The following is a 10,934-nucleotide window of genomic DNA, read 5'->3' on the forward strand; positions in this document are numbered from 1 at the left end:
AATGTGTGCTATATTTAATAGGTTAACTCGATCTTAACCTACAAATTAATCTAACTTAACAGAACCTAACGAAATTTTGCTTAACGCAACACAACTTAACTTGAGTGTACCCGTTGTAACACAATACAATTCATTTCATTGTACTACAGGTGGTTAAAAATTTAGACGCACATTACTCATTTGAAGAAACTTCGAACTACAAGTAGAATTGACCCCATTTCAATTAACCGGACAATGTTTGTATCAATTAAAATGTAGAACTGTAACTTAAACATGCAAATGAATAAGAGTTTTATTCAACATGTTTTTCTCTGCTTTTCTTAAACTTAAGGGATATATTTATACTATATTTCGTGTTTAGATTTTATCTTGCTTTTTATCGTAATTAAATTGATTTATGTCTACTTTCTGCCTGCTATAACGTGTCCTTTTTTCTTCGAAGGAACGATGCAAAGGGTGACGCTTACGTTTAAGACCTACATTCGTTTCCCTTTTCAACATCCAGCAAAAATCAGCCATCATGACCTCGTCCCATCTACCCTGATATCGTTGTTCCATTACTTTTACGTCTTGATGAAAACGTTCCCCTTGTTCTTCGCTGAAATCACCAACATTTTCTGGAAACTCATCCAGATGGGAATCTAGAAAGTGAAGCGGGTACGAAACACAACGGGACAACACAATCAGTTTAATTTTGTTTCGTGAGGTTAGGTTAGGTTAGGCTACGTTAGATTTATTTCTAGGTTAGACTCGAGTTGACCCATTCGATGTAGCACACATTTTCTACTGGGAGGATATGCTTCCAGAGTTTTACGTGTAGTTCAATAAATTTCTATAAATTCAGGTTAGGTGAGGTAAAGTTCTGTTCGGTAAAGTTATGTTAAATAAGTTGATATCAGGCAAGGGTTGATCCTTCACAGTTGTCGACATGTTTTTGAAGTGAAAATTTGCATCACTGGCATTATTTTGAAATTTATTTCACTCAGTGCATGATTTTTCGTCATTTTTTGAGGTTATGGCTCAACCATGACGTGATGGGTGATTTTTGATACCGAATTTGAATTTTAGCGTCCCAAAATCCATAGGAATACGTGTGTCTTGTTACCAGATCCGCACACTTTTTTGTGTGGCTGTGTAATGAACCATTTCGAATTGGAAAACGGATTTTTAACCCTTAAATGCCACACGTAAAATAAATTACGTGGATGACAGACGGGGGCCATTGAACCCCAGTATGTAAACTGCAAATAACTTCTCGAGTTTTTAATATACTCCCCTGAAAGGTTATTGTGGGTGTTCCTGGAAGTCTTAAAAACAATATGCCTTTGCTCATATAGTAAAATGCAGGTGTTAATACAGTAGAAAATATACAGTAAGTTAAAAAAAGTCAAAAACAGATACTCCGTATTAAAAATACTGTATCTTTTTTATTTTTCAATTGGTTTTATAACTTTTTCAGGGAATAATAGCTGAATAGTACTGTTTGATGTAAAATTGGTTAAATACAAATACTGGTTCATGTGCACTCACTTTATCCACTACAAAAATCTGGAAAAAAATTGTAAGTGACAAATACAGAGAATAATATGAAAACAATTTTTGATGTACAAAAAATCGAAGTCTATGAGTTTTTAGCCTAATTCGCGCTTGCACAATCAACGACAGCGGCATCATAGTTATCATATCCGCTTGAAAAGTATACGCAATCATGTTATTTGTAGTGAAAATAGATTATTATTGCGTCATGCATTTTTTTAATCACAAACCGTCAGAAACGACGAACTGTCGAGAAAAATGTTGAGAAAAAATTCACTCGGGTTGAAACGACCCTACGATTTCAACGCGTTAATCTCCTCGACAACTTTTGAGCAACTGGTTTATCGTCAACATCGCAAGGCATACTTAGAGGTTCGGACTAACGGTAAATGGCACCGCAAAGTTGATTTGAACTAAGCATTATAGAAATGTTTACTGTTTATTCACGTCTTGGGGTTCAATTCACCCCGTGTGGCATTTAAGGGTTGAGTTGAACAATTTATTGAACTAAAACTAGAATTTAAAAGTACTGAATTGTCTATTTTAAACATCATCTTTTGAAACTTGAGTAGCTTTATGTTTGAAGTATTCAATTGAGAACATTTAAACATTTTTAATTGAGTAGCTGTCAATACCAATTTTCAATATGGCGCTTATTCTTTCATATTCATGTGACTTAGCACGCCTTCAAAAACTTGTAAATGCTTGTAAGGAAGCCGGGCGATTCACGTTTTTGTCATAAAAACGAAAAGAAAATAGCACTAGCATTATCATTGTGTGCCTAAATGTAAGAACATGTATATCAAAAATCGAGAAAAACTATTTATATCCATACCCAGAGGTGAGGAACGAAAAAAATGGTACAAAATTGTTCGGCTTGATATGTGCCTGACATCTTTAACGTTAACAGTATATTGTTGCGAAGATCTTTTCAACGAAAATTAGATGTTTTTATTTCATATACAAAAATATCAAGCACCTCGTAAAAATAAAATCTTTTATTTACGCAACAAATATTATTGAATCAAATATTTACAAAAGCAACTATAATTCTTATAATTATATATTTTATAACAATTTTGTAGAAGTATTTATAGAAGCAGCTATAAAAAACTGATGTTAGGTTTTCTGGATGGAATATTTCCAATATTGCATAGATGTTACGATTCGCCTAAATCAGTTATCATTCTAAATTAACCAAATAAATACTACTCCATAAAAATAAACTCTTCAAGCCAAAAAACATTCATGATAAATTATTTCGATTTTTCTTATCAAATCGAATTATGCCACGAGGATGTCATTCTTTCGTTTAAAACATCGACATTTCTGGTTGATACTTTGTCATTTTTTGAAAGATTATTCTAAATGATTAAATAAACAAAATTTTAATTTCCCATTTACATTATGTTAGAGACAATGTTTATAAAAAGCTTAACTATAAGGCAAACAACATTTTTGTGGATGATCTAATTTTATTTTAAAAATAATACAGTGATTTTATCCGCTGATAAAATGAGTATCTCCATATTTTACTTAAAACATAGATTTATTAAATATTTTTTCATTTCACTTTTTATAAAGCCACATTGTAACTCACATGCTATTGATTTGATATTGCAGGTGCTGTGAAATGAGCTTAAGGAAAGATATAGAAAAACTAACAAAATTATCTAAAGCGGATAATATTGAAGCTAAATTTCTTCCCTTAAATGGATTAGGACGAGCGGAACAAGATCTTCAGATGAATAATCGTCCTGTGCGCCTTCGGAATGGCATTAATCGATCTCATGTAAGTGACCATGCGTTTTTGTTGTTAAAAGCCCTAATTACATATGAAAATAAAAAAAAGGAAAAGAAGTGTAAAATATCAACATGCAATCCAGGAAAATCTAAGAAGGGTGTCAATAGGACATTAGTTAACAGGATTGCTCATGCAGTCTTGTATTCAATATATTTCATATTTTGAATTTTGCAGTTTAAACCAGTTTAACGGATTATATGGAATGTATTTATACTGTTATTAATATTAATATAAATATTTATTATTATAGTATATTTATAATTAAATATATTGAATAATGCCAAAAAATTAATATTTTTAGCCACTATTAATCATAATTAATAATATATTTTTATTAAATTATTACAGTTCGAAGAAACTTTGGAACCGATGAAATTTGAAGACGTAGATTATAATGAACACTATTCCGATGAAATCAGAAAGAGCTTACGCACAGTAAGTAAAAAACTCTTTTGCAATTTGCAGAAATCACTTGTGAATTAAATGAGTTTGGATAGTTTGGATAGTGCTCAATTGAACCCTGATATGTCAGATTAGGAAGTGCCATTACTTTCCAAGAAGATGGAGCAAGGAGTTTTTTCCTCATAAAGTCAACTCTGAACGATACTTAACAATATCGTCGTAAAAATTATAACTCGAAAATAATTAAAACAAATTATGAAAGTAATCTCTCAATCTGGATTTGAGAAAAATGAGCCTCTAATTTTACAATTATATTTCACTAAAGTAAATTAGTAGCTTACTGATTTCAAGAAATATTTTTCAACTTTACAAATTAATTATTTGAAAAATATGTTTTATAAATAATTTTACAAAATTCGAATAGTGATGACTCTATTAAACAACAAATATTTTAAGTTTAAAACTGAAATTTAAATAAAGTTTTTAAAATAGCAAAATTTTAAGTTGGGGGACGCTTTTAATAAAAGGTGCTTTGTCCTAATGAGGAATAAAATACTTGCAATCAAAAGATTAAAATGACAATAAATTATCACAGATTTTAGTTGATGTTTATTTATTATTTTATTTTTTTACCAAAAATAGAATAGCTGAATGTTCAGATAAAAAAATAATTAAAATTATTAAATGAAGTAAATTTATAGTATTATCGATATTTGAAAAAATGTATTTAAAGTGTACGCATTAAACGTACGAAAACGAGCGTGAGGCGGGAGAACATACCCGCGCGCCCTAGGCGCGCTTAAACATGGCGCGAAGCAAAGTTTGAGCCTAATTATTTGAATCCATATTATTTACATTTATTATTATAATTATTATGTTTTTAAATATAAGGAGTTTATATAATAATTAGAGTATGATCTTCAATTCAATTAAATGCTTAAACACGGTGGCGAGTACATACCACATAGACTGTGCGAATTGATAAATTTATGTTTTGAGATGGGAGACGTTCCACACGATTGGAAAAAAGCGATTACCGTACCAATATTCAAAATAAAGGGAGATAAAATAAGCTGCAATCATTGCAGAGGGATTAGCTTATTAAGTACCGTAAGTAAAATATACTCAATAATACTTATTCGTAGGGTAATGAAAATAACAGAAGCAAAGATTTGGGAAGTTCAAAGTGGCTTTATGACAGGGCGGTCATGTACGGATCAAATATTTAACTTACAGTAAATTACAGAAAAAAGTTTGAAAGCAGGAAAAAAAGTTTTCTGTGCATTTGTCTACATAGAAAAATCTGTTGACAATGTAGATGGAAGTAAACTTTGGGAAGTCCTGAAAGAGTATGGAGTCAATGGATAGGTCCTACAAGCTATAAAAACAATATATACGGGTAGCGAAGCGCGTGTAAGGATAAATGGAAATTTGAGTGACTGTTTCGATATTAATCAGGGGTTAGATAAGGATGCGTTGTTATGACAGAGTCAATCGAAGACTTGTAAAGAATGTTGAATAAACTGAATGCAAACATAAAGAGCATGGGCCTCAAAATTAACGCAAATAAAACAAAAACTATGGTGTTCGAAGGAAAGAGTGAGAAAACACTATGCAATATTGTATTAATTGATGAGAGAATTGAACAAGTTAATAAGTTCGTATACCTTGGTAGCTTATTTACTAGGGACGGGAAGATGGATGAAGTCAGATAGATGCATAAACAAAGGTAAGGAGGTTATTGGTAGAGCAGGGCTCCTTATCAGAAGTAAAAATATATCAAATAAAGCTGAAATGGCAATACATAATTCTATATTTGTATCGACTGTACTATACGGTAGCGAGACATGGACTTATCAAGAAAAAGATAAGAGTAGAATTAACGCAATTGACATGAGATTCATGCGCATAATATGCGGGAAAACCCTGATGGACAAAGTAAGTAACGAGATAATTCTAAAAGAATGTGGTGCAGAAGAGACGCTAGTAGACACATGGGAAAGAAATCGGTTAAGATGGTTCGGACATGTTGAGAGAATGCCAAATGAACGACTAACGAAACAAGCGTATCAAGGTAAAGTAAATGGCAGCGTGCCCAGAGGTAGACCGCGGAAAGAATGGTTAGAATGTGTGAGTGAGACCCTAGTTAGAAGAGACATAAGAAGCCACAGAAACACGAGAGCCTGCATGAAAAAATACATGGGCATAAAACAAGCTAGAGAAATATGCCAGGGCAGAAAAATGTGGCGGCAAATAGTTAACAAAAATATTGTCGGTAGAGTAAATGACGCCGAAGACCTTGGATACTAATGAACCCAAGTAGGGAACTGCACATTACGACTTTGTTAGGAGCTTCGTTTGGGGTGATTGATAGAGAGATTGATCAGCAAACTGGGTCGGAGCAGTGTTGCGGAACGAACGTGTTATTTAAATAAATATCACGAGAATTCTGTCACAATCTAAAACTTTTATATAACCACCGAGTATGGTGTATTATGGTATGTGTATGAATATATGATATATATGTGTATGATTTATGGTGTATATATGGTATTTATGACCACCGAGTGAGTCACGCCTACCCCGAAAGGGAAATGGCTTAATGGTGTTATAATAATAATGATAACTATACGAATAACTACCGAAGGTGTTCCGCGTTGATGTCGCGGTAGGGCTTGAGCTTTCCTCTCATGACTTTGACGACAATGTTGGCGGTAGCATTGCTACTCACAGGGTTTCCCATGCCAAATAGGCTGATCACGAAGAGGAAAGGGATTAAGTAGAACACAAAACCCATAAATAAAAAATGGAGAGCATATTAAAGATTTTGAAACGCTTGTCGCTTCGCGAGGATAGTCGCAGCGCGCCTGGAGCCACAGCTGGGGGACACAGCATGCAGTCAAACGTTAAGCAGCGGAACATAACTGTGCCTTCTGAGGATGCTTTGGCTAGCATTAGCCATTTGCAGCCAACCACCTCGACAGAAATACCGTGGTAGAGCATCAATTGGGATACCACAACGAAAGAGGAATTGGAGCGTCTCGATTACAAAAGTGCGAAGTTTGAAATGAAAATGGAAAAAGGATACAATTTAAAAACGAAATTTGCTGCAAAGTATCCTAATAAACAAAAAGTCGCACTGAGAGATCTTATCGCTAAGGTGAAGGACATCAGGACTAATCTACACGTTACGAAAGCCCGAGCAATGGATATTAAATGACAGGTTGATTTGGCGTGGAAAAATGACGGAAATGAACATCAGTTAAACGAAGCTGCGTCAAACGGTCAAGCAGGAACAATTGACGTTCTTCCTCAACCTATTGGTGATCCAACAGCACCACATCCTAAAGAGGTGGATGGCCTTATACATACATAGGCAGAAGTTGTGAGGAGAGAACATCATAGACTATTCTTACTTAAATATCCAGAGCTTGCCACAGAAATAAATGAGCAGAATCTGGCAGATCAAAAACGCTCAATATCTATAAACAGACTGCTTTCGCTGTTGAAATAGCTTCTATCAAAATGGAGCTGGAACAGCAGCTTCCTATTGATGAACTCGCCTTGGAAGATGTGGGCAACGAAGACTTGATTGCTGCTGAAGACATACAGTGGTGCGCAAAAGTTTTGGGCCAAACTACATAGGGAAATCCCAGAAAAACTGCAAAACCTTGAAAGGCATTTTGGTCATGCTTTACTAGGTTTCAGATATGTAGAACCAATAGTAAGGCATTCTCTGCCGAAAATGAACATCAGAAATGATCTGCGTGCACTAATAGCACATCTCGACAGAAAGGTTTTACCTACGTATTTTAACGTAGTACAAACTGCGTTAGTGGTGCAAACTCTTGTATTCTGTGCAGCTGTAGCAACCGTTAGAACGTTGGGCCGGAAAACTAGACCTGCAAATGCAGTTTTTGTCCCAAAAAGGGATCTAGATCCACCATGGAAGATCAGGTTGGATATGGATGTCAGCAAAGTAAGGTGCACATTGGGTCGATTAACTCAATACAAAAAAGGAAATAGAACGACAGAAAATTGATGTTCTTACTGCCAGACTGCGTCGGTACAAGAAAAGTAGTGCACGAAGGCAACAAAATAAAAACTTTCAGACAGATGACAGATGAGTTAAGGCATGAAGTAAAGACCATATGGAGGAATGTGAATCATGCATCTATTCATCCCATTGTGATTTCGGCTACAGGCAATGTGCACGCGAGATGCACTGAACATCTTGAACATTTAGGAGTCAGTAGGGTATTGGCAGCTGCTCAGAAGGCGGTTCTATTAAACACCTGTCGCATTGTAAGAAACTTTCTTGACCATCAGGAAGCCAGCGACTAAAAACGCGTGGAGTGGCAGATGGGTAGCTCTAAGAAAGCATCCAGAGGTGACTGTAGTCACCTCCAACGCTCGTGGACGCTCGTAATTGCATACCTACAACGTCATCGCAGGAGGTTTCAAGCATCGTATTAAATTAGTTGAATTAACTTATAACATTTTAATCTCATCAGTCACTTGACTTAGTCCGTGGCTGTAATGTATAACCGGGTTCACCCGAGTAAAAGTAGATGAAAAGAATAAGTTATATTAAAAATAATAATAGTGATATAATATTTTAATAATAATTAATTTAATTAATCAAATAACACTTATTAATTCCTTTATGCGGAAAAATTAAATGAAAAAAATAATTTATGAAATTCTCTAGTATCAAGTTTTAATCTATTATGATTTCAAATCTATTACAATGTTTTAATTTTAAACGTAAGTAAAGTCTTAAAACTTTTTAATTTATTGCAAAATTGAGTATTATTATTCATTATTTAATAAAATATTAGTCATTATTAACCATTTAATTAACTATAAATATAATATCAAATTTGAAATCTTAGGTAAAAATCTTTTAAAATTAGTATTATTAATTTATCGTATCACTATTCAGGAAAAGTTCCACGAAAAATAATAATATCAATTATCATTAAACTTTTAATAAAAAATAAAAATGATATCTAATATTTTAGATTTTCTTTCAGCTGAATCAAAAGAAGTAGAATTTTATTCTGCAATATATATAATGTAATTTATGTAAAATATTAATTATAATATAATATAATAATATATTAACTATAAATTAATAATGAATTATATTATTCTAAAAACTGGAGATAATTAATAAACAAACTTCGTTTATTATAAGAACATTTTATAGTTGAAAAAAGTAATTAAAAGCAATGCTTAATTACATTATTAATTTTAATCTGTAATGTGAAATTAAACAGTTTTAGAGGAATACTTAAAATGGTATGCTTTAAAAGAATTGGTAGCCGAAAATTAATGAATTTTACAACTTAATAGTTGAACTACTTGGTAACAATTGTTTTTGTTTTGTTTAATATTGAACTAAGTTTTCAACCAAATTCAACGGTTGAATTGTCTAGCGAAAAATTTTCTACAAAATAAGCTGTTGCATTTTCAACTATCTTACGGAAAATTCTATAATGCTAGTTAGCCAGGGTCAAAACATAAACTAAAATCTGCGATAACTTATTTTAAATTTAATCTATTTATTGTTTGTAACATATCGTTGGAATCGCAAAAAAAACGTAGATTTCAAGTTAAATATTTTTAAATTGCTGATTGCAAAAGTTGAATATCTTTATGTTTGGTATTTTATATATATATATATATATATATACTTTCGAGCGAAAGGATAGGCCAGCTTCTAATGCCACTTTGAGGTCGCCTTGGAAACTTGATTAATTCTTGGTTAACTTTCGTGCTGTCTTATCTTTTCCAAATATGAATAGGCAATTTGTTATTTTTCTATTAAATAGATCCTATTTTCAAACCACAATCTTGTCTTTTGTATCCTATTGCAAGATTATAAACATGGGAAAATTTAAAACAATTTTTCATTTTAAAAAATGAAATCTACTTGTGTGGAAAAATTGAGGGGGCGCGCATGAATTGCCCTCAAGCCTTGTGGAATCCATGAGGGCAATCCTGATTAGAGTGAATACATATATTAAATTCTTATTCATTATATCACAAATAAAATTTTTTAAAGCTACGGGGTATTGAACCTACATATCTATACCTAAAGCTATCGCCTGACAGCCGGGAGTGCTAACCACTGCGCTAAACCGACAAGTTAAATTTCGATGAAAAAGTCATCCTCATAAGTTACAGTTAACAGGACTACTGTACAATTTTTTTCAATGACAGGAAATGTAATTTTTTATCCAAATTTAAATTTTTTAATTACTTAACTGAGACAGTTGTATTTATAGTTTTTTGAAATCTTAGAACGCATCAACCATTTTTTAAACGTATTTCTTATGTGAATTTTTTAAGATATAAAGTAGTCACCCTTCCGACTTAGAAATTTTAATCGTTGATCCTTGAGGGCAACCGAGCTCGGCCCCCTGCGAGGGCCCCTATGAAGCATCCATATTGTCAACGTTCGAATTTCAAAAAAGTGTCAATGATTTTTGTCCGAAATTTACTGTTTGTAAGTCTGAACTAATAAAACCTTAAAATGTGTGGTGTCCAAAAAATATTCACCCTTTGGACATATAAATTTTAATCGTTAATCCGTGAGGGCAACCGAGCTAGGCCATCGTAGAATTTCTACGCGTGGAACATTCATGTGGCCCCCGCCGGGGGCCCTCATCCTAAGAGGACTCAGCGAGGTTTTTCCACATGGGTAAGATAAAATTAAAAAAGATTTCAAAACATCACAATTATTTCCAAGGAAAAACGACAATGGAACATTGTAAGGCACTGGGCATAAGTTAGAAAAATTCTTTTAAACGTTACAAAAATCATTATAATTTTAAAAGATATTTCTGAGTTTTTAAAATTTTAAGAGTTTAGAAATATTTTTAAACTTTAAAAGATTTCCGAAACTTTATAAAATATTGTTAAGTTTCTTCACAACTTGTAAAAGAGCAAAATACCTTTTAAATTAACTTCAATGCTTCAAAATATTCAGTAGAGCGATTTTCATTTATCGCGGTATACCTACTCGACGTACCCTCTTCAGGCGACTTCCCTTTACGTCGCCTACTGACCGAGAGCGCTGTGAACGTGGTTGTGGCTGAAATTTTACCGCGATTTCGCTGGAAGCGAGTGCAATTTTTCAGATTAGCACCCGCTCCCGGCGAAATCCTGCGGTTGTCCTTATGAC

At 33.2% G+C, this 10,934-nt stretch overlaps 1 protein-coding gene across 4 annotated transcripts in view; it reads left to right on the forward strand.

Moving 5' to 3' along the window:
* Positions 1–10,934, forward strand: part of LOC117181379 — a 62,709-nt gene that overhangs the window by 34,928 nt on the left and 16,847 nt on the right. For 3 of the 4 annotated variants that reach the window (XM_033373977.1, XM_033373978.1, XM_033373980.1), the window contains exons 2-3: positions 3,160–3,328; positions 3,689–3,775. In XM_033373977.1, the coding sequence (XP_033229868.1) occupies positions 3,170–3,328; positions 3,689–3,775 (246 nt within the window). In that variant the 5' untranslated portion in view covers positions 3,160–3,169. Of the gene's footprint in view, positions 1–1,459; positions 1,562–3,159; positions 3,329–3,688; positions 3,776–10,934 lie in introns of all 4 variants that reach the window. The other variant, XM_033373979.1, reaches the window with a different exon arrangement.

The sequence above is a fragment of the Belonocnema kinseyi genome, chromosome 10, assembly GCF_010883055.1.
Source record: "Belonocnema kinseyi isolate 2016_QV_RU_SX_M_011 chromosome 10, B_treatae_v1, whole genome shotgun sequence".
Classification (NCBI taxonomy): Eukaryota; Metazoa; Arthropoda; class Insecta; order Hymenoptera; family Cynipidae; genus Belonocnema; species Belonocnema kinseyi.